Source organism: Prionailurus viverrinus, chromosome D4 (assembly GCF_022837055.1).
Source record: "Prionailurus viverrinus isolate Anna chromosome D4, UM_Priviv_1.0, whole genome shotgun sequence".
NCBI classification, from domain to species: domain Eukaryota; kingdom Metazoa; phylum Chordata; class Mammalia; order Carnivora; family Felidae; genus Prionailurus; species Prionailurus viverrinus.
This window is the reverse complement of record NC_062573.1, coordinates 28,478,353-28,502,888: the sequence shown is the minus strand read 5'-3', so window position 1 is coordinate 28,502,888 and position 24,536 is coordinate 28,478,353. Positions and strand designations below refer to the sequence as shown.

Sequence of the window (24,536 nt, the reverse complement as noted above, 5' to 3'; positions counted from 1 at the left end):
ACGATGTCAGTGTGGAGCCTGCTCAGGATTCTCTCTCTCTGTCCCTCCCCTGCTCATGCTCTCTCTCTGTCAGAATAAATAAACTTAAAAAAAAAAAAAAAAAAAAAAAAAGAATCCTGTCTGTTCACTGTGATGTTTCTCAGTAGGCCAAGCCTTACTTTCTCTGGGCTCTCAGCATAAGCCTGGCCCACAGCTGGGCACTTGGTCCATCTGTCCACCATCCATCCATCTAACCATCAGCTATCTGGTGAGGGTCTGCCCTGAGCCAGCAATGAGGCCCCATACAACCTCCTCTCTGGTTTATAAGCTCCCAAGGGCAGGTTGGTGGCTGTTGTACCCTGTCCCTTAGTGTGGCCCAGCCAGGGTAGAAGCCACTTCCTCCAAGGTCAGATACAGTAGCTGCTCTGTCTGGATAGCCCTGGTCCTAGGACAGCCAGTGAGGACCAGCTGAGCAAGCTTAGTGAGGGGCAGAGTCATGAGGAGCACCCAGAGGGTCACCCCTTTAGGGGGTACAAAGTCTTGCACCTCTCAAGTCAAAAGACAAGTCTTGCCTGAGGGAGGTCACAAGGAAGAATGGGTCAAGCCCCTCTTTCCTCAGATTTCTAGAAGAAATCCTTGCTGGGGTGACTGAGGCAGCCAATGCCCCCTGCCCAGGCCTAGAGAAACGAAGCACAAATATGAGACAAGTTCCCTCTTAGAGCCATGGACTTCCTGGGCATTTGAAGTGCCCTCAGCAACTGGCTGCAGGATGATTCTCAGGGACGAAGTGTCACAGTTCCCACATCCTCCATGAGCATGAGAATGCCAGCCAGTGTTCCCGCTCAAAGCCCAGCCCTCTGTGGCAGTAGAGATGGACACAGACGTTTGTGCTGTCCGTGCGGGGGTAGGTGTGGTCCTAGGCCTGGCCCTTACCCTGATCTGTCATGACCCTGGGACCTGGCATCCCCTGGGAGCCAGCCGGGAGGGTGTCCATGGCAAGGCACCTCCTATATTCATGGCCACCTAGGTTCCCACAAAAATGGTTGTTCCCGGCTAACTCCGCCCTGCAGTTGGCAACACTGCCCGTGCAAGCAGATGGCTCTGTGATTCACAATGTCTGCTTTCCTCCTCCCTTCTCTTTGACCTCTAGTGAGATGGGATATTTGGCTGGGTGTGTGTGTCTACAGAGAAATTCTCCTCACCATACCTGTGAGCAATGCGTAGAAACCCCAGAAACATTCACAAGTGCCTGCAGAGAAGCATGATGTGAGAGCCCTGGGCCTGCATTGGGAGAGAAATATCCAGAACTCAAGTGCCGGGAGCCTTCAGGGACAGGTCCCTGTCAACCTGGTTGACAGCTCCCAAGGCCCTACTTGCATGCAGGCTAGCACCTGTATATGCTGTGAACTTCCCGAAAAGGGTCCAGGAATCTGGGACACAAAGATGTACAGCAGCGATAGCCGCCACCCTTGGCCCATGACCAGACCAGCCTGTGGCTTCACAGGATGCTGGGAGGGCTGGCATCATTATCTGCAAGATGCCCATGGCACAGGTGAGAGGACCAGGGACTGGAGGGAGCAGCAACTTGTTCTAGCTGTGTGCTGGGGTTCTCAACTGCAATGCAAGGAGCTGGAGGTACGGAGGCCCCTCTGGCTGACATAGTCTAGGAGTCCAGGGAGCTGGGGGAAGGGGCTTAGAAGTCCACATGGCAAATACCTGCGTGCTGCCCAGGGCCTTCTGAAACAGCCTTCACAACGATAAACCAAAGATGCATATGTCAAGTTATTGTGAACAAATGTCTACATGTAAATGCTGCTGAGCCAAACGACTTGATTTACAACCAAATAATTGGACTTTCAATAAACGCATCAGCAGCGATTAGCCTTCCTGAGACGCGCGGGCATTTCTCAAGCTCTAAGTTGGCGGCTCGGGGTGAGAGCCTTCAGTAAATCATGACAAAAAGCCATCTCCAGGCAGAAGGGGAGCTGGCAGAAGCCTCTCCCCGCAAACATGGAAAGGCATAGGTTTGTTTTGTGCCACACAGAGCAGCGGGTAGGTCAACATGAATCCATTTTAGGCAATTTTCTCAGGAGAAGACTAACAAACTTTTAGACAGGAGGATTTTAATGATCAAGGCTGACAGCAGAGTAAGCCTCCCATTACTGGAGGCGTGAAAAGGGTAATGATGCTTCGGGGTAGGCTGGATAACTTTTGCAGTCCCCTTGTTTAGGATTCCCATCAGTCCTCAGGCTCAGCCAAGTGCACACGAAAACTGCAAGGGGAGGGGAGGAGGTGGGGTGGGGGTGACATGTGAAATGCTGTCAGAGCTTTGGGAAGAGGCAAGAGGGTCTAGCGTGTTTTGTTTTGTTTTCCCCTTTACTTCTAATCGGGACTCTTCTGGGAACACGAATGAGTTTTTGTGTTTAGCACAGGTGGGGGCTGGCGGTGGTGGCCAGACTGGTCAGATGCCTGAGTTCAAACTCTGATCCCACTGATGATGTCATGCGCCGGGCAAGTACCTTCTCCCTGGGTCTCAGTTTCTTTCATTTGGAAAAGGTGGAGGGGGTCCCTCCAGCACTAAAGTTCTCAAGCCAATGAGGGACGTCCCAAGGAGGGTAGCGGTCACCCCAGCACCAGCCAGGAGCACTAAGGCAGGGCAGGATGGCTATCCTCAGTGCAGGAAGAAAGACAAGTAGAGCAGTGGGCACAGCAGACGCCCAGGCTTAGGGACAGCACGATGATAAGAGCAGTCCTAACACTTGTGCCAACAGATGGACAGAATGCATTCAGCTCAGAGTGGTCTCCATGTACTGGGACAAGCCTTTCCCAGCCCATACGCTCCTTGGAGCAGGGGTTCTCCGTGGGAGTGAGTTCATCCCTTCTGGGGGGTATTCAGCAGTGCCTGGGAACTCAGGTGTTGCTAGCATCTGGGTAGAAGCCAAGGGTGCTGACAAACCTACAATGCATAGGACAGCCTCCACAACAAAGAACAACCCAGTCTCAACTTCTGGTGGCACTGAGGTTAAAGCCACACACCCACATTCTCCAGTGCCTAAAAGTCTGCATCTGTGAAATGGGAATAACAAGAGTCCACCCTCACAGTAGTTATCAGGGTAAGTGAGAACTTAGCTGTGAATGAATGCAGTGTGAACGCTTGATAAAGGTTAGGTCATCCCGCTCCACATTTAAGGGCTTGACACACAAAGAGTTTGCCAAACTGCTTGACTGCAAAGGGCTCCAGGCTGTTTTCAAGGACCAACCTCCTACGCTCCCCACAAATAGCAGATGGGGGTGGGGGGCAGGCCACACCTGAAGGAAGCTCCAGAACAGGGACCCAGCAGAGGGTGGGCAAAAGCAGCTGTGGCAGTAAGCACCAGTGACTGAGAGGACTTGGAGGCGCACAATGGCTTTTAAAGGCACAGGGGAGCTGGAAACCTGGGATTGACCCAGGAAAGGCTGAGACAAGGGGGGACGTGCCTGGCAAGGAAAGCAGAACCATTCTCAAAGGAACTGCCGCCTGTGGAACCGCCACCTGGGTCTGAGTCCTTGCCCTGCTACATTGAGCTGTGGCTTCCTCAGCCTCAGTTTCCTCATCTATGGAATGGAGCTTTCACACACACCTCTCCCCCCCAACAGGGGCTGTCTGAGGTCTGAGCTGGGCAGTGTGTGAGCAAGTCTGGCGGGTGCCGAGGTTTGGGGTTCTGACATGGCTTTGTTTCCACCTGCTCTGCAGGAGCCCACATACAAGTTGCTGCCCATCTGGTCTGTCTTGCTGGCTCCATGTGGTCTGGGCTGAGCAGTGAATGTGTCTTCCTGTCTTCCGGTCTGTCATTCATGGCCATGCTGGCAGCCTAGAAGCCATGGATGGCCAGGCAGACTCCTGGCTGTAGGACCATCTCCTCCAGCTGGGCAGCCCCCGTGGCTGGTGGTGAGGCCTAGGTTCTGGCCCTAGCTCTGCCACTGGGTGACAATGGGAAGCGTGTTTACTTCCCTGGCATCAATTTCCCCAAACATCAAGCGGTATTTCATGACCCTCTCAAAAGTACATTGTCACACACAGGGCTCTACTTGAAAACAGAATAGGAAAGATGAGGAAAGAAGTTTCTCTGCTTAAAAACTACTGGTCATACATGATTGTACTGTATTTATTAAGTACTACTGTGCATATTGCTCTGTATTCACCATTTCTTTTTTAAAAAATTAAAAAAAAATTTTTTTTAATGTTTATTTTTGAGAGAGAGAGACAGAGCATGAGGAGAGGAAGGGCAGATAGAGAGAGACAGAATCGGAAGCAGGCTCCAGGCTCTGAGCTGTCAGCACAGAGCCCAATGCGGGGCTTGAACTCACCAACTGTGAGATCATGACCTGAGCTGAAATTGGATGCCTGACCAACTGAGGTGCCCAGGTGCTCTTAAAAAAAATTGTTTTTTAATGTTTGTTTATTTTTGAGAGAGAGGCAGAGTATGAACAGGGGAGGGGCAGAGAGAGAAGGAGACACAGAATCTGAAGCAGGCTCCAGGCTCCCAGCTGTCAGCACAGAGCCCAATGCTAGGTTCGAACCCACAAACCACGAGATCATGACTTGAGCCGAAGTCAGATACTTAAACGACTGAGCCATCCAGGCGCCCCTCTTTATTATTTTTTTAAGTTTCTTTATTTATTTTGAGAGAGACAGAAAGAGCACGAGTGGAGGAAGGGCAGAGAGAGAGGGAGAATCCCAAGCAGGCTCCAAGCAGTGTGCAGAGCCCGATGCAGTGTTCAAACCCACAAAACCGTGAGATCATGACCTGAGCCGAAACCAAGAGTCAGACACTTAACCGACTGAGCCACCCAGGCACCCATGTATTCTGAGGCAGGTAAAGTACCAAGCAGTGGCTTTTGAGACTATTTGGTTCCCTGCTTATTTTACAGATGACATTGAGACCCAGAGAGTGGTGGAGGTTTGCTCTAATTTCCCAGCGAATCAGGGGCCAGAATGCCGCACCCCCATGTTATCAGTTGTAGGGGAGTCTTGGCCACTACCAATAGTCTTTATAACGTCTTGTCAGCAGAGATGGGGTATGACAAAGTGGAGAGGGAGAGTGGGGTGGGGGTGCAGACAGGGGGGAAGCAGCAATCTCCCACACCCCGAATCTCATCCTTAAATCACAGGGCTTGCCCCCACTATCCTCCCACCCAACTCCTGTCCTGGTGGGGGCTTCCTCTGCTAACTGAAAGAGGGAGTCCATTAGCATGGCAAGGAAGGGACTTGCTCACAAAGCACCTGATCCAGCTTACAGTTTTGCTTCAAAAAAGAAAAAAAAAAGTAAAGAGAGAAAAGAAAATGCACAGGGGTCTTTAAAGACTTCAAATTAAAACAGATCTGGGCCACCTGGGTGTCTCAGTCAGTTAAGTATCTGACTTCAACTCAGGTCACGATCTCATGGTCCGTGAGTTCGAGCCCCACATCAGGCGCTATGCCTACAGCTCAGAGCCTACAGCCTGCTTCAGATTGTGTCTCCCTCTCTCTCTGCCCCTCCCCCACTTGCACTCTCTATCAAAAATAAAATAAAAACCTAAAAAATTAAAAAAAAACCCAAAACAGATCTATCTGCTCAGTGACCTTGTATCTAACCCGAGTGTAGTTTTCTCCTCTCTGGAATTTCAAACACTGCTGACTGTAAGCCACCCAAACACCCTGGCTAAGGACCTTTGCAAATCATGTGAATGACAGTGGTTCTCAGTGGAAGAACTCCCAACAGTCCTTGGAATTTGGGCTTCAATTTCTTCATGTGTGAAATGGGAGTAGTTTTCAATGCTCCCGGAAGTCCACTGAAAGCAAGTGAAAAGATCTCTGAACTGGACATCAGGAACCTGATCCCAGCCCTGGCTCCTGCCCTCTCAGCCCTCAATTTCCCTATCAATACAATGAAGGGACAGGACTAGATGACCCCTGAGGTCCTGCAAACCTGTAAACCTTTAAAAAAAAATTTTTTTTTTTAATGTTTATTTATTTTTGAGACAGAGACAGAGCGTGAGAGAGGGAGGGGCAGAGAGATAGAGGGAGACACAGAATCTGAAACAGGCTGCAGGCTCTGAGCTGTCAGCATAGAACCTGATGTGGGACTCAAACCCATGAACCACAAGATCATGCCCTGAGCTGAAGTTGGATGCTCAAATGACTGAGCCACCCAGGCTCCCCAAACCTGTAAACCTTTGAAACTTGGCACACAGGAGATGCTCACATCACATGACAAGGAAGGAATGACAACTTGGCTATTAAACAAAAGGATTCAATCTGCATTACAGAAGTTCCAGCATCCCAGGGCTGGGAGAAGAGTGGATGTTTCTCAAAAATAGTTTCTTCCAATGTGCCTCAGAATGCCCACATCAGAGTCCCTCAAGACTTGTCAAACCTGGGGCTCCCTGGGCCTCTTTGGAACCAGATCTGCTTTTTTTTTTTTTTTTATTAAATTTTTTTCAACGTTTATTTATTTTTGTGACAGAGAGTGACAGAGCATGAACGGGGGAGGGGCAGAGAGAGAGGGAGACACAGAATCGGAAACAGGCTCCAGGCTCTGAGCCACCAGCCCAGAGCCTGACGCGGGGCTCGAACTCTTGGACCGCGAGATCGTGACCTGGCTGAAGTCGGACGCTTAACCGACTGCGCCACCCAGGCGCCCCTCAGATCTGCTTTTAAGATGCTCTCCAAGAGATTCTGATGCACATGCAGGTCTAAGCACCCCCATTCTAGTGCGGTCCCACGATGGAAATGCCTTTGCAATATTCACAATACTTGGTGTCCAGCTTTTGTTGCCTAACCCCAGCATTGGGGAGTTTACTCCCCAGCCAGGAAAATCCCTTCCAAGCTCTGATGGCTCTGACCACAGGAAAGTCCATCTTGAATTTAGTGCATCTCACTGATAGTAGCCTCAGCTCCGAGCTCTGGTTCCTGCGGGTCACAGCCCATTCCTTCTGCCCTGGGAAGGCCTCTTAGATACCAGAAGACAGAAGCAGGAGCAGACCTTAGGCTGCTCTCTCTCCAGATGTCCTCACAGGGCAGAATTTCCTGTCCTTTCCCATTCTGGTCACACTTGCTGTTCACTATCCCCCTTGCATTTGGGGTCGTGCAACTGGGCATTGTCCCTAGTGGGTCTGTCTGGCTTTGCCCTCAGCCCTGCTGTCTGGAAATGACCCCACCATCAACGTGCACACCCCAAGTCCTTGCTAAACTCCTTTCTCATGTCTACTGACCTTCTGAGGCCACCTCATCCCGAGTTCCAAAGGACAGGATCTTCTTGACATGCCAGTGTCATTGGGTGCAGATAACATTCACCTCTTGACCCAAACCAAAAGGGGTACCAGGTCCAAGAACATTAAAGAGCAAAAGCCCACTGGCTTAGGCCACACTTGGAAGGTATGCAAATGCAATTTTGAAAGGTCAATCAGTCCTCAGTAATTTGGGCTCTGGAGGGTGAGTCCTCTTGTGTTGGGCATTCATTCTGGCAGCTTCTTGACAACCTCTGTCCACAGGGTGGAGAATTTCCTCAAAATTAAATCTCCGGCTCTTTGCTCCCTAATGAAATTGATTTCTGCCTTGATACACAACAAAGCTTTCATTTTATTATTTGGCTAGGATTTGACCACATTAATTATAGTTTTTTTCAGCATGGCTGCAAGTAATTGAGTTTCAAAAAGTTAACTTACTATCGGAACTGATTGCTTTTTAAAAGCACAACTCCCGCAAAAAAGTAAAACAGCCCTAGATTCTTCATAGAATACATTTTTGGTTAAGATGAGAATAACTCAAGACAGAAAAGGTATTTTTCTGGCCTGAAAATATGAACTCCAAGTGGGATTATGCTAACGTTTGGAGATTGTGGATTTGAAATCTGGGCTTGCCCAGATCACTCGATCTTATACATTTGCCTCCCCAGTGGTTTTATCCTCACTTGTACAACGTCCCATATTTTTAATCATTGTTATTGGTATAATTCTACCCACCTCACAGGACACTCTGCAGAGGCCTGTTCCAATCAACGTCTCCCAGGTACCTGGGACCACAAAGAGCCCTGCTGGGCACTGTGTAAATGCATTTCTCCCTGGGAGGCTCTGTCCAGTCTGGGCGGGGTATACGCTTTGAGTGTCAAGTAGAAATGATGGGCACGTGGTCTGCTCTTTGGCAAAGCAGGAGGTCAAAAGAATGAAGAGCTGGGAATGCGGAGAGCTGTCATGGCCACAGGTAAGGCCCAAGTCTTGCTGAACCCCTTTCCTTGTGGGAGAAATGGGGATGTTATGAAGAGCTGGAGAGGGCTGACTAGGACTTCAGAGTTTTTAAGGCATGTCTCTGTCCATAATATTATTGGTCACCTGGGCCAAGGGGGGAGGTTCTGTGGTAGGGACAACTGAAAAAACTAGTTGGGACTAGAGGAAGGATGGATCCTGCAGAGACCTCTCCTCCAATCCCAAACCTAACTCTCCTTCTACCTTGCTATTCTCGATAAACTGTCATCTTCCTCAGCCCTGCTCAAATGCCAGCTCCTCCAGGAAGCCTTCACTTAATTTGCTCCCCCCCCTCGCTTATTTTCTGCCATACCTCCCTATATCACAGCACTCACCTACCTGCTTGTCCCCTTGCCAGGACTACCAGCTTAGAGTTTGATATGTCTTTGTCTCCCTGCCCAGTTAGAGGCCTGGTGCACAGTAGGAACACAGCAGTGATAGCTACACTGTTGACTTGTTTGTCGGCCCTGCCTTGAAGGTCTGCTGAGAATGTGGCAGGCTGGTTCCCATGCTGGCTGGGACCATGAGCAGCATGTGGATGTTCAAAGGGAAAATAGCAAAAAAAAAAAAAAAAAAGTTCTAATTAAAGCATTTCTAATAAGCCAGCTTTGCCAAGGCAATTGTTTCTGATATTCCTCTCGGGTGAAGTAATCTTAAAAAAAAAAAAGAAAGAAAGAAAAAAAAGGCATTAAAAATGGCAGAAATCACCCCTGGCTGGAAACAAGACAGTGGTTGCTCACTAGGGGACCTGCCCAGGAAAAAGCAGGTGTGAGGTACCAAGAACCAGGAGCAGGGGCGCCTCAGCCAGCAAAGTGGAAGGGTGTGCATGTGTGCGAGTGTGACACCACACATGCACACACACACTCATATGTGGCAAAACATTATTTTTATAGTTACAGCATTTGAACTGTGGGAGCAAAGATGACAGCTATAAAATCTGACATCTGATTTTATAAATCTGCCTCAAATACCAAGAGGGTTTATGTGGAAAATGGGAGAAGAAAATATAGTGCTGTGGGGCTCTGTCACCAACTTGCCCAGGACCTTGGGAAGGTCTTTTTCCCCTTCCTGTGCCTGCTTCTCCCATCCCAAAGCCAGGGTCTTGACTGGGACGATTCAAGACCCTATTTCTGATTTTAAGGGCCTGAAGGTCTGGGGAATAGCAATCCTGCATCTTAGGGTTTTAGTGTATGAAGCTGTTTGCTTCAAGCCCTGCCAAATGCTTCTGGGGGGCTCAACATATTTCCTCTGGGGACCTCTGCGTTATTTGCCTAGCTAGAAGCAGAGGAAGACCATGATACTTTCCTGGGGCAAGCAAATAATGCCACCTGCACTAGCACAGCCTCTCAAAGTTTACAAAGGGCTTTCCTTCCTTTCACTGTGTTCCTGAGCCTCCGGGCTAAGAGGCTCAGAGACCTGACGAAGCTACCTGCTGGGTGATCCTCACACAGGTGGAAGCAGTGGGAGTCAGGCCCTGGTCCTCTGGCAGAGGGCTGCATCCTTCTCCATGTTCCTGCCCCTTCCCTGATGGCAGATCCAAAGTCTGTATCTGTCACCATGACCGTCCCTGCAGCACCCATATGCCCTCCCCAAGTCCCCAACCAAGCCATTCCCAGATGGCTTTTGCAAAAATATTATTAAATAAGTCCTATTAACAAGATGTTAGAAATGTGATTGGAAATGTTTTTCTCATTTGGAGAGACCACCCAGGGCCTCCAAAGAGAAGCTGTCCCGGGGCATGAGAGGTTTCCAGGCGACGCATGGGCAGTTGGAACGCCTCCCCTGGTGGGTGTGCCACACAGGCAGATTTATGCGGGCAGATAGGAGATAATTAAAAACCAGCTGGAAATGTAATCGGGGTGGCTCAGATGCTGGAGGGGACTGGGGAGCTCTCAGGGGAGCAAAACCTGAATGCTTGGCTGGGAGGGGAGACGCAGCAGGTCGGAGAGGGAAACCCCAGCCTGTCAATGGGCACGGTTGGCCCTGCCAGGCCAGTGGGTGCTCTGGAGAATGGGCTGGCAGTGTGAGTGCAGGTGCCTGTCACCTCCGGGTTTGGGCACCAGTGGAAAGAGGGCAGTTGAGTTAGGGAGAGTGTGTTTTCCTGAGTCTTTACAAAACTGACCATCCCAGGTCCATCTGACCATTCTAGGTCCATTCCAGCTGGTGATGCCATAGCTCACCAGTCATTCAGGAATCTGGATGAGGTCCTGGCTCCTCCACCCTTCTTGCCCTCATCAGTTCCATGTACTCCCTTTTACTTCTGCCTCCCCAGCAGCCAGCCTGCACTCCTGATCCACCTTCCAGACACATCCACGGTTGGGTGGCTTCTGAAAACCTGTCTCACCAGCTATGGAGACCACCACTGTCCCTTTTGAGCTGGCCTCAACCTCCCTCTCTGCCACCAGATCCCTAGATGCTCCCAGCTTCTGCTGCTTGAGAGCCAGACCCAGAGAAGAAAAGTGGACTCTATAGTTGGGTCTGTATCCTGACACTGTCACCTCAGAGCCAGAAAAATCCCAATGTTTTCAGGCTCCCACAAGCTGAGGGAAGGAGCTTTAGGGTCTCTGGCCTTCTAGATGTCACCTCAGGGAAGATGCCAGGCAATGCCTGGCAAAGGGCTTGTGGCCCAGGTCCTGCTCAGAAAATCTGGCTACACTATCCAGTGGTCCTGAGGCTACACTATCCAGACACCTGCCTGGGCCCTCCCTGGGCTTCTTGGGCCTGGCTGGAGGGGAAGTGTTGGGGTGTTTTTGCTCAGAGAGGCTCCAGAGGGAAGAAAGAGGGCACTGGGCTGCATTTAAGCCCAGCTCTTCACTCATTTGCAGGACAGAATGAGCCCCAGCTTCTGCATGTGTTAAGATAAAGGTAATCTTTCCTACCCTTTTCCCCATACACTAACTACCAGGGCAGGAAAACCCAGTATTTGTAAGTATCAGCAACCACGCCAGATGCCCTGTCACATACCACCTCACTATAGCCATTTCTGTAACCCAAACCAAGGCCCCACAGCGCTGAAAATGTCAACTGCAACAGGGAATCCCCCCAAATCATGGTGCCCCTCAAGAAAAGAACGGGCTTCTGACTGGTATACAACCCCACTGCTAGACAGAGGTGGGGCCAGGATTTGAACCCGGGTCTCCTGGGCCCAAGCCAGAATCACCAAAGCACCATATATGGAATGTAGGAGAGGTGCCTGTTTTAGTGGTGAGGATAGCATCCATGGAAATGTTTTACCACTGGCAGGGCATATTTTCTCAGTAATTCTGAGTACAGGGAAACATCTATTATTCCTCATGATAGCTCTTGATGGCATGTCCCTTCATCCTGTGAGGCGTCTGCACATTCTAACGTTCACTGCTATTTGGCCTCCTGTGAAGAGTGTTTGAGGAGCCTCTTTTGCCTACAGTAGCAGCTAATTGTGGCATTTCCTTTAAACCTTTTAGGAGGAAGTACAGTGCACACTAATTGAGCTAAGAGTTCATTTTTCCTCCACCAGCCCTGAAAGGATGTGAAATCCTCCACATAGTGGGAACAAAGACACGGACCTGCCCCCACTCCAGCCCTGTCCCTCCTGCCCTCTGTCTCAGCCCGACTCAAATGCTGCCAGAAAACAGGGTCTGGCTGGGAAGCCAGGAGATGGGCAAGCTTCCTGCTGTCTCTGGGCCCCAGTTTCTGCACCTGTACAGGGCATTGGGCCAGGTGATCTAAAAGATCTCCTTCTGTTCCCTAAATCCCAAGATTTCTGCTTAGCGTACTCTATGTCCCAGAGCAGCTGCTCTGGCTTGCCACAAAAATGCTTCACCATGAGAACATGAGGAAAAGCCTGTTGAGGTGCTCATCATCTTCAGCTGGGAGATCACAGAGGCTAAGTGACTTACCCAAGGTCACACAACCAGGAAGAGGGCAGCCTGGATTTGACTCCAGCTCTGTGCAATTCGAAGTCAATGCAGGGTTTTGAGTTGCATAAACTCTAAAATCCCACCCTAATAGAGGGGAGCAGCTGTGGGTATAGACAGAGACTTCTAAGCCAGACTCAGATAATCCACAAGGCTTTGGACCATGCTGAGCTCTTTCCAACCACCTGCAGCTCTCCAAAGTCTATAACAAAGACTGTGAACTACCACTCATTTACTGAACGGGCACTTACTGTATGCTGGGCACATGCTAAACACCTCACACAACGTCTCTTCATTAATAGAGCTGTAAAACCCATTTTATAGATGAGGAAACTGAGGCTCACAGATGTTAAGACCATCTTCTGCCCAAGACCACCCTGCTATTAAGAGGCAGAGCTGGGTTTAAAGGCCCGTGGCTTAGCTGCACAGAGCTGCCTCCCTTGGGGGCGGAGAAGATGTTCACGATGCGATATATTGGTAACTGTGGGCTGGAAAGTAGGAAGCTTCTACTACTGTGCTGCTCTTTCCCCAGCATGGGCAGCTTCTTACCCTGCCCACTCACAGCTGCCTCAGTCCTCCTCGGACCATATCAGAGCCCCTCCTCCTTCTAAGCCTCAAGGTCCCCAGTAGCCCCTGCTGTCATGGTCTGCCCCCCCCCCCTCAACTCCCTTCCGTGTGCCCTTCCTGCAGCCCTCACACCCACTTGGCAGCTCAGAGAGGCGTGGAGTCAGAGGGCCCCTCACATCAGAGACAGACAGTCCTCTGGGTGCACAACCCTGCCTTTCTTTAGGCCTCGCCCTCAGGAGCAGGGCTGGGAAAAGGGCCACTGATGAAGGAAGTCCAGGCATTCTGGGGCTGGAGGTGACACAGTGCGGAGAGCTTAACAGCAACTGGGGAGGCCCTGACCATCCTGGGGCTCACCCTCGGGAGCAGGCAGCCACCCTGAAGTATCTGGAGCCTCAAATGTTGACCAACAAGGGGTGCTTTGATGGTAGAGGGAAGTGAAGTCTGTGCTCCCTACCGAAGGCCAAAGAGTGAGCAGCCTTTCTGCACTCCCCACCCCTCCTCACCCTGCAAACCTTTATTATTTCTTGCTCCTAGCTGTCAGCAGCAACAAACGAAGATTAATCACTAGCCTGCCTGCCCAGACCCAGACATGCCTACTGTTTGAAAACTCTCTCCTTTACTATATAAATCAATGAAGGGAGAGAAGAAAGAAAAACAACTCTAACAGCAATGTGCCCCCAGCTCCCCTGGAATGCAACCCATCTGCTCCTCCTGGCCCTGCTACACCCACCACCCCACACTGGAGCCCCAGGAAGCGTTTGTTGGTGAAGACTGGCTGCCCAGCCATCAGCACAAACGTGCAGCTCCAAGCAGGAACCAGGCGGGTGTCCTTAAGCAATCAGAGCAAGAGGCATGTTCTTGATAAATTGTCCTACCTCCTCCTTGGAGAAGGAGATGGGGCTGAGTCTTCCCACCATCCTTGGAACCTAGGGGAAAGGTATTTCACCCTAACTGTGGAGCCCTTAACCTGGAAGCAAATGCATAGGGTGAACCTGCAGAGCCACATTACTTCCTGCAACAGCTTTATAAGAGTGGCCCATGCGGTTTTCTGAGCAATGATCAGGCAAGTAAAAGTCACTTGCCTAGCATCACACAGCAAGTAAAAGATGGAGACAGGATTCAAACTCTTTGAATCTCCAAAGTCTTCAATATCTTTGACTGCAGAGCCCATGTTGTCCCTCTACATCTTGGAAAGGGCTGCCTGGATCTCTCCTTGGGATGCCTGCCTCTTAGCCCCTTGGACTGTGCTAGCTCGAGTGGCATGTTTGTGGGTACGTGGGGGGAAAGGAGGGCTTGGGAGGACCGAGGGAGGCAGAAGCGGGGCTCCTTCCTGGACAATACTCATGGTGCATCCCGGTTCACTAATGGTTCTAGAATAAAGCTGAGGACATGACTGCACCTTGCTCAAAACCTTCAGGGATGCCCCCTACCTTAGAGAATAGAACCCAAATTCCTCAGCTTGGCGACTAGGGCTGTACCTCTCCCCAGCTCCCACTGAAGTGTTATTTGTCATTCTGACTCAAGTCTGCACTTACCTGCCTTTGCGTGGGCTGCCCCCTCTGCCCTGTCTATAGGATGACCCGATCATCCTACAAATACCCTGTTCTTTGGGTGCCTTCCCTCTTTCACAGTGCTGAGCACCTTCTGCCTTGGGTGGCCCTCAAGCAGTCCTGTGAGTGTATGAGTCAACAGGTGTAAATATCCTCTCCCCTCTGGCTACGAACTCCTGGAGGGCTGGAGTCCAGTACATAACTGATGCTCAGTGAGGCAGAGCTTATGGGGGCTGAGGAAGGCTCCTGAATGATCAAGACTGAGTTGCATCCTGATGCAAATAGGCCAGACCCCAGAAGTGTCTCCTGAGGTCAGAATCTGGGCCACTTTTACTAGGGTGCCGTGCAGTTTGCTTCTAGGGATTCGAAAGCTGATGATCTACTTATGGGGGTTCCTTGGGGCCATGTCCCCCACTGGGGTTGGGACTCTCACTGCCTAAAGAAAGCCAGGGTGGGGACCTTGTCAAAGGAGTAGCGATATCCTTGCAAGGCCTTGAAATGCCACTCTGCCTGCTCCCAGGGATGGGCCCAGTGCAGGCAGAGCCTGCCCAGCACATGCGGAGGGGAGCCCCGGTACTCACCCTGCCTCCCTGCCCCCACCAGCTGCAAGCCCTCCAGTCTTTGAAGTCCTATTTCCCACATCTTGTCCAGATTCCTTTGCAAAAAATCATGAAACTGGAACTTGCAAAAAGTCATTCATAGTCCAAAGTGCCTGAAGAACCTTTTTAATGAGATTTTTCAACTTTTCATCCCTTTCCCCCACTGCTTGCCTTTCCAGACAGGAAGTTGTTAGAGTGTGGTGTTTTCTTGCCAATATCTAAAGGTTCAACTCCTTGCTTCCCTGAGGGTGGAGTGAGTGTTCTGAAAGGCCAATGTGTCTGCTAGTAGCTGAGAAGAAGCCTAAGGGCCCGCTGCCCCCAAGTCAGGTTGGAGACTGGGAAGAGGGAGAGTTCCACTGGGAGAAGGGGATAAGGGCAGTGTTCCAAAGCAGCTGGGCAAGGTCTCGGTAAGGCTGCTCCACAGGTGGGGGGTATCTGCCAGGGAGGGGATCTACCAGCAGTGAGGTGAGGAGCTCAGGCATCATTTTGGATCACCATGAGAGCAGGGAGCATTTGGTGGAGGGGCAGATGGGTGGCAGCTTGGGCCAGTCCCCACAGTGGAGAGCAGTCGCCATCTCTATTGTCAGTGTCGTCAGCTGCCACCTAGGTAGCCTTGAGGTCAATCACGATTCCCCTCTGGGTCTGGGTCTCCCCACCCATGAAGGAAAGGCAGGACCAGATAGGCCTCTAAGGTCATTCCAGGTGGTCTCTGACCTGGTATAAGAAGTGCTTGAGAGGGGTGGGAAGAGACTGGGCTGGGAGTCCGTGGCCTCCATTCCAGTTTTGGAAGTTCATTCAGCTGCCTTTACCCTAAAATGAAAAAGATGGTGCTCTCTGCCCTCGCCACCTGGTGGGGCTGTCCTAGGGCAAAAGCTCAGGCCTTCTAAGATGTAAGGTCGTGCAGATACGCAGGGAGACAGGGTCAAGAAGTGGGGTTAAAGCATAAAGGCAGATCCTTGAGAGTGGCCCTACACTTTAGTGGCTCCATCACTAAATATTAAGTCTCAACTCCTTTGTGAGGCAGGCACAAGGCCTGCCAACAGCTCTTCTGCATCTCTAGGGCTTTGCCTGAGCTGTCCCTGCCACCTGAGATCCCCCCCAGCTGTCCCTGCTTGGGGACCACTTACCCTCTCTTTAAGGCTCAAGTGCACCTGCAGCTTCTCCTAACCCTCCATGTCAGGGACTGCCCACTCCTGTGCCAACTCCAGGTCCCCAAGGACCTTCATGCAAACCTGGCTGTAGCAAGGCCCAGGATGGATGGGCCAGGCTGTGAGCTCCTGTGGCCTAAGCTGAGCTGTTCTCATTTCAGCTCTCTATGCTGCCCTGTCCAGTGCCTGGTATCGTGGGTTCTGGTAAATATCTGCTGAGAGAAGGATGGAAGAGGTGGAGGGCTGTCATCTGAGGGTGGATTCCCCCAAATCCTTCCTCCACCCTAGAACATCCTCACAAAGGATCCACACATAAAAACACAGCTGGAATCCCAATGTCAATTTACACCATGCTCCTGACAACACCATGCACGGGGAAGGCTGATCATACCCTGCCTCTACCAGGCAGGCCTTGGGGATCTGAGAGACTTCACCCGTCATGTGGTGGCTGGCAAAGCTGGCACTTGTCCCAAGCAGCCATGACATTCAGTACCAGCGTCGTTCCATTTGTGGTTAAGGTGATTAATGCCAGGTATCACCCCCTGGCTGGCTCCTGAGCTGGTTATCGTGAACTAGGGCCACACTGGAAAGCAAGCTCACCTCCCCTTAGCAGGCTGCCCTGCCCAGCCACAGGATGGCCCAGCTCGCCTCCTCAATTTTGGGCTTCTTCAAGGGAAATCTGGCCGTGTGAGACTGCTCATCTGGCCTTTGGGATCTTATGGCTCTAGACAAGCATGCAAAACTAAACTTCCAGCACCCGTGGGCAGAGACTAGACACCCAAACTCAGGCCTGATGGCAGAGTGTTCTTATCGGGGGTTCTGCCACAGGCTGTTGGGCCCAGCTTTCAGTCTCTTCCACTTCCTCCCTGGCTTGAGAGGTGCAGGGGATCTGACCAGAGTGCTCCAAACACAAAGGAAGGCTGAGCCCATGGACACGGGAAATCCAGGGAGTCAGAGACCCTTTGATGTCAGAGGTGTCCTTAGCAACCATCAAAGTCCCAATGTAAAGATGTGGATGCTGAGCCCCAGAAGGAAGGAATTTGCCCAAGGTCACACAGTGAGCAGTGAGTGGTAGGTCAGGACTCCTGTCCAGAACTCTGGGCAATAGGTTCTCTCTGCTGCCCTTAAAAACAGCTTTCAATGAAACCATGAGGCCAACCTGGGAAAGCAGGGGAAGAGTGGGAATAATACAAGATAATGTTTACACTGCACTGGTTGGGTTAGAGATGTTTTCCCTCTGTACGAAGAGCATTGCCATCCCCTGTGCACAGAGAAAGCTCAAAAAAGTGACACGGCTGCCCAGGCCATAAGGCCATGGAGTGGGGAAGCCTATCCCCTGCTTTCTCCACCGCATGCAGCCCTGCACACAGGACTATAAGCCTGTACTGTGAAAACAGAACCAACGTGCTGTCCATCCCTCTGGAGTGGTACTACTGTTTAGGGAATGGTGCACACCCAGGGTGAAAAGGAATTGCACTCTTGGGGCTGTGATAGAAATATTCTTCTAGAGACCCATCCAGGAGGTAGATTTTAGGCCTGTTTGCATAACAGGGCACATTTCACAGGAGACTGAGAAATGGATCCTGAAGGTATTGTTGGTATGATCACTTCTGCAACTGGCTTGAGATTCCTTATATGGCTCCATGTTGGCGCCTCAACTGTGACACTGCTGGGTACTGGGGAGGCTACTGTTCCCATGCAGGCAGAGCTGTGCCGGGGTCCCCATGGGGCCCGGTCCGCCTAGTGCAGAGGCTCAGCCCTTGCCCAGCTCATGGAGGGTCATGGAAGGTCAGACGGGACTGGTATGGGGTGCTCCACCCCCCCCCTTCCTTGCTGCACTCAATCAGTGGTTTTGGGAACAGTCTTCTGGCCAGGTCCTAGATTCCAGGAGAGAAGAGAGTCACAGAGGAATGCAGATTGGCAGTGTACTGAGTGTTGCACTGAGGAAGCCCAGGGGGTGGGTGGGCTGCCTCAGTCATCGTGGAAGGGCAGTAACGTGGGAATCCCATCTCTGCTGTCACCTGCCTCCTTCACCTCTCGAAACCCAGAACAACACAGTTCACCTTGAGGCGGGGTGGGGGTGGGGTTGGAGACCTGGAAGAATCACTTAAGAGCACCTGGGTTGCTCAGTTACCTTGGACAGTGAGGGAGGGAGCGAGGCTGCATGCAGCAGCGGGCAGATGAGGACCCCCTGGTCCCTGTCAGCATGGCTGGTGATGTGCACCTGCTCCCCTGCCGCCCGCTCCTCAATCCATTGAGGGATCTCCGACTGTGCTCATTGCCAGTCCAGCCTCCCAGCCCTGCTGCAGTTTAGTACTGAGATCTTCTCGGCTGAGATAACCAAACAGATCCTTTATGCCAACAGGTCTGATGGTGGACAGTGAAGTATGAAGGTGCTGTATGTCCTGAGTGCCTTCTTTGCTGTTAGAAATCCTCTCCATGTTCTCCCTGACAAGGGCCATCCAGCCCCACTTGCACACCCCCAGTGATGAGACACTCACTACCTATCGAGGCAGTTTTGGATGGATCTAATTCTTGATCAGTTCTGACTGTTAGAAAACTTTTCCTCTCACTGAGCTGGAATCTGCCTGCCCATAAGTCCCATCTGGGGACCCCTGACCACATCTGCTCCTTCTGTCCTGATAATCCTTGAGAGATTTGTGGTTCTCACCATGTGCCCACACGTCCTTTCTTCCCCAGGCAGATATCCATTGCCTCTGCTTGCTGACCATGCTCTGCAACTTGTCATGGTTCTTCTCAGGGCAGAGCCCAGCAGACAGGGTGGGCTCAGTCCTGAGCACAGAGTGCAGGCCAATCTCTCATTCTTTGGCTGCACTGTTGCCAATGTCTACACAGCTGATAGTCACATCACAGCAAGCCCTCTCTCTGTCACAGGCTCTAAGAACGGAGAGCAGTGCAGAGAGGAAGCCAGGCAGAAGGCTTCAATGTTCCCGGGGGTCTGTGCTGGCTAAAGGGCCTGGGTTTCTTAAACTCCAATTCTGCCACTAGCTCTCTATATTTCCTTGGGAAATCCCTCCTCTCTCTAGGCCTCGGTTTTCCTATCTGTAAAATGGGGTTTAGATAATCTGTTGGGTCCCCTTTAGCAATAGCACTGAATGATGAAGCACTCAAGCAAAAAACCCTTTTCTCGTTTTGAGGCTGCCTATCTCAACAGTGATGCTTCATAGGTCAGAAAGGCCCAACAGTTTACAAAGCAGCCACAGAGGAGAACACCAGCAGGATTCTCCCTGGCTCTTCCCAGCACTTCTCACAACCTTTGTGACACACATAAAAATCAGACCCACCCAAACAGCAACCTGAAACATAGGGAAAGGGCTGTTCTCACAGTGGCAGTGCGGTGCTGTGGAGAGTCAAACAGCTGGTCTGGAGTCCTGGCTCTGCCCTTTGGGCCTTCCAAGTCCCTCTCTGAGCCTCAGTTTCCTCATCTGCAAGATGGGGACCATATGTTTCTCATCAAAGGACTCTTGTGAGCTTTGAGGGAGGGATGAGGTATACTCGGAGCTTCATTAGGTTCTTGGTTCACAGCAGATATGAAAGCTTTCTTTGGGTATTTAATATTGAATCCTAGGAAAATGCCCCTCCTCTTCTGGGGCGGAGGAAATTAAGAACTCCTCTGCCTTCCAGGAGAATAGGATCAAATTGAAAAACCAAGGCTTGAAATATCTCACACTGGCACATTTCCTGGGGAACACTGGCGGGTCTTTCTGCCACAGACACAAGGGCCAGGCAGCGCTTCACTCGAGGCTGCCGAGGAGGGCTGAGAGGGGTGAGCGAGGCTGTACTCACTTCAGGGAGAGGGAATAGTCGTGCTTGCTGGTCTGGCTGTTCCGGACAAGGTAGCTACACTCTTTGCAGAGCCGCAGAAGGTTCTCGGCATCTCCTCTGCTGATGGCTCCGTGATACCAGCTGGAGAGGAGAGAGAGGGTCAGAACCCAAAGAGGACAGGACCCTCAGAGCTGACACCCTTGCAAACTCCTCCTTGGGGAGGCTCAGACCCGTCTGGGGGCAGCTGGCATGTCCCAGCCTCCTCGTTATAAGGCAGGTGTGTGTGTGTGTGTGTGTGTGTGTGTGTGTGTGTGTGTGTGTGTGCATGCATTCAGTCATTCAGTATGGAACTGCCGAGCGTGTGCCGCATGCCTGATCCTGGGGAGAGAGCAGTGAACAAGCCTGCAGCCTCCTCCCTCACAGGGCTTGCACTACAATTTGGTGCTATGCAGGAAATGAAGCAGGGTAGTGTGGTTTGGAGAGTGTGGTAGGGATTGCTATTTTAAGCAGGAGCCAGGGAAACCTTCTGGAAAGAGTGACATTTTCAATGTGGACCTGAAGGAGTTGAGGGAGGAAGCCACAAAGGAAGGTAACTGGCAAAGAGTGCTTCTGGCAGAGGGAGGGGTGGCAAAGGCCCGAGGCAGGAGTGCCCGATGTGCTTGGTAAACAGCAAGGAGGCCAGCATGGCTGCAGGGAGCCAAAGGGGAGGGGTGGGCAGTGCAACCCACGAGGCCACCAGGCAGGGCCATTCAGGGAGCCGGTGTGCAATGAGAGGACCCTGGCTTTCTCCATCTGAGTGACATGGAGGCCATCAGAGGGTGCTAACAGGAGGGACGTGTGCTGACTCTCCGTGGCATCTGCGGGACAAGTGGGTGGTGCTTGTCACTCAGGACAGCAGACGGTTGGGTGGGAAAGCCACACCAGTGCTCCTGTCAAGCAAATCTGGCATCGGTCGGGCATGTGGGAAGCCCAGCATCACTGCTTCTGGACACTAGGTGGTGAGCAGCAGAATCAGAAGGTAGGGGTATAATGGCAGACGACATGACTAAGGCCCCCCCGCTGTAGGACAAAAGACGAACAACTGATTTTCAAGATTGGGAGAGTTGAAGGTGAAATTTCAGAGGAAGAGTGAAGATCACAAGATGGGGGTAGTCAGTGGGTCTACCCAGAATGCATTTCTGCTTACATCACAGTCTCTAAGGGGCAGGGGTGGTGGGAGGGCGTCGAGTTAGGCCAGGAAGAGAACCACAGGTGCTGGATGGCCACAGAGGCACAGACCGCTCTGCCACTTGCCAGCTGGGCAGTCAGGGACAAGTGGCGGAACCTGGCTGCACTTCGGCTCTCTATTGGGTTAGGGTCACTCCACTCCCACCTTGGGATGTGAGGATTAAATGAGATGACGCACAGAAAGGCATATGCAGAGCCTGGGGTGGGGTGAATTTCAACAAATGGCAGCTCCCAGCATCCATAGAAAGAGACTGAACTTGCAGATGGCCATGGGTAACTCCCCCAACTATCATTATTCAGGCTGCTGCCCACCGGAGGTCGCATTTCAAATTCCCAGGTGTAAGCAGGGATGCTGCTGCCTCCTGGTCCCGGCCCAGGGGTGCCCTGCAAACAGTGCCTCTGAGCATTCTGCTACAGGCATTCTGCTTAGGGAAAAGCATGGCACTGCCTTTCAGTGCACACTTTCTGCCATTTACAAAGCAGCGTTCTGAACAGTTAGCTGCAGTGGTGGTGATGACATAATTATAACCTCAAAACCCAACTGCTTCAGGAAAGCAAGGGCGGGAAGAGCAGATACAAGTGTCCCTGCCCAGTGAACATGTGAGTCACTGACCGCCCAGGAGGTGACCACCCATAGCAGGTCAGCTCTGGGGCTGGATCTCTGCAGGGGAAGGGGCAGGGGAAGTGTAGACTGCCTTCTTTTCTAGATGTACAGAGAAATGAAGAGGAATATAGGCTCCTGTAATTAAAACACTTCCAGAGATATGAGGGCTGGAAGGGATCCATGACTGTAGTTTGGGGAAACAGCCAGACAAGGATGGAATGGACTTTAGAACTAAGAGTTAACAGATTTGGCAAGGTCGTTTTCTGGGAAATTTCACCTGTGTTAACACACCCCCAGTGAGCTGACAAACATGTTTTAGTAGGAAAACAAGTTCCAGCCATCTGAAGCAGAGCCATCCTCAGGGAAAGGCCTAGAAGAAGTCTCTAGGGAAGTGCCGCCCACCCTCCGCCCCTCCCTGAGCACAGGGGCTGAGCTGGTAGCAGATGGGCCTCCGGGGGCTCGGGATCTTGGTTAAAGGTAATCCCTGGTGGGTAAACAGGATGAGCTGCTGGCTCCTTCCCTGCTGCCCCAGCTACTGCACACTGAGAGAAAGGCAGGGACTTGGGTCGAGATTCAAAGGAGACCCAGGCAGTTTGGGAGAGACGGGCCAAAGGACACACTCAGGGGGCCAGGGCCAGCCACTGGCCAGCCTGTCAGCATGAAGTTGGCCACCAGGAAACAGGGTGGGCCTGGGTGGTCCCATGGGGGGCTGAGGGCCAACTGCTGGGCCCAAGCAGGCTCTGCTTGGACTGCAAACAGGCTCTAGGCAGGAGGCTGTCTGGGGATGTGTTGGACTTTGTGGGGCTGGCCTGTCATGCCCGAATCCTGGGGATTAAGAAGACTCAACCACTGCCATTCAGCCTATGCATTACCCATTAGCTCATCCAATATTTACTCACCACTGACTACATCCTTGATCTCATGGGGCTGATTCAGGGAAGACAGAGAGTCAACAAATAGATTAAGGACACAATATCAGAAAGTGACAACTGCTATGTAGGAATCCTGAGTTTGTGATAGGCATTGACTGGGGCACAGGAAGGGCCTAAGTTAGAATGAACAGAATGGGGAGGCTCCCAAGGAGATGAAATCTGACCTGAGAATCTGTATCGTGAGAGGGAGCCAATCATGTAAGGAGCCAAAGAAAACATGTTCTCTGCAGAGGAACCAGCAAAGGTCCTAAAGTAGGAATGTGCTTGGGGTGTTCATAAAACAGAAAGACAGAAAGAATGGCCCTGCCCAGCACTGTGAGCATGGGGAGTGGTACAGGACGAGAGTGGAAAGGGAGGCAGAGCCCAATTTCCCTTGTGAGCAATGGAAGAAGTCTGATTTCATCTAAGCACAGCAGAGGGCAATGAATGTTAAAAAGAGGATGATACTTGCTCTGGATGGTCTTACTAAAGACCAACCAGGTTACCCTGAAGAGGGGCCAGAGGGGCAGTAGAGTGGCAGATGAGGTAGGGGGCTTCTGCGGTGGTCCACACGGGAGGTGGCTCTGAGCCAAAGAGGAACAGATGGATTCAGCCTGTTATTCTGCGTGGAGAACTAGCAGAACTTAGTAATGTATTAGATGCTAGTGTAAGGCAAAAAAAAAAAGGAATCCAAGAAGACTCCAGATTGGTGGCTTGAATAAGTAGGTAGATGTGATGCCATTTATGGAGGTGGGGAAGCTGGGGGAGGAGCAAGTGTCCGGAGAAGATCAGGAGCCCAGTTTTAAACATACTAAATTTGAGATAGCCCATTCATCAGCCAAGTAGAGATGCCAAGATGGCAGCTGGATGTAGGAGCTGGGAGTTCCAGGTGGTGTGTGGGATGCTGAGACTACCCAGGGAGAACACGTAGCTGGAAACCCAGCCCCAGACCGTCCCACCCTCAGGTCAAGCTGAGTGAGGTGAGGAGCCAGTTGGGGAGACAGAAGAGGTGGCCAGGGAGGCAGGAGAAAAACCAGGAGCAGAGTGTATCTTCAAAGGAGGGAGTCGTCTACTGTGCTGAGTGAGAGAGAATGGGAGGTGATGGAAGGGAAAGAGACAGCACTGACAGCTCTTTGAGGACTTCATCCATTTCCTGGACAACTGTTTTTTGAGCACCTATTATGTGCCAGGCATCGTTCCAAGGCACTGAGGATGCAGTGGTGACCCAGATCAGTTCCTGCCCTCACAGAGCTTATGTTCCAACAGGGGCAGGAGCTAGAGAGGGATATTGGGTGGAAATGGTTAGGATGCAGGCTGAACAGCACCCAGCTATCTCTGGATCATGTTTTGTTTGTTAATTAAAAAGCACACAGTGATCAGAAATAAGCAAAACCTACCACCCAATCTGGGTGGCTGTGACAGACAGTTAGCAAAGACGCCCACTGGGAGTGCTCCCCCATGTGCTCGGTACAGCAGGCATGGGGGGTCACAGAGGAGGCTGCGCAACCCCCCACCAGATGATAGCATATCTATCAGATGATAGCTGAAAAAGGGGCCCATGGCACATGATGTCATTTGGAAAACCCTGCATCTGTTCGCCAAGTGAGCATTTCCTGTGAGGGATGCACTGCCGGCTGTGCTGAGGCCAGAATCCCCCGCTGGAGATTAATATAGTACATGACACACATGTGGGACAGTCTGATGAGGGATCGGCGAGCTGTCAGCACATCTCCTGTCCTTATGGTGCTTCCTCTGTGCCAGTCTTGTGCGAAGGGTGAGGGATAAGAGTGTGTACGAGGAGAGGTGAGTGAGGGGAGAGTGAGGTCAAGGCACAGGGCTGGAGTTCCAATCCTGCCTCTGCACTGTGGGCTGTGACATCCCAAGGCTGTGCACCTCTTGGAGTCCTGATTTCCCAGCTACGTGACGGGGATGATAACCCCATTTATCGCACATTTGCTTGTTAAGAGGATGATACAGCTAAAGGTATCAGCACAAGATGCAGGACCC

General features: G+C 51.5%; 1 protein-coding gene across 1 annotated transcript in view; it reads right to left on the bottom strand.

The window, feature by feature from the left end:
• The window catches only part of SHB (SH2 domain containing adaptor protein B), a 136,113-nt gene that overhangs the window by 5,709 nt on the left and 105,868 nt on the right, over positions 1-24,536 (bottom strand). Inside the window, exon 5 of the mRNA XM_047831086.1 lies at positions 19,809-19,928. Within this exon, the coding sequence (XP_047687042.1) occupies positions 19,809-19,928 (120 nt within the window). The remainder of the gene's footprint in view (positions 1-19,808; positions 19,929-24,536) is intronic.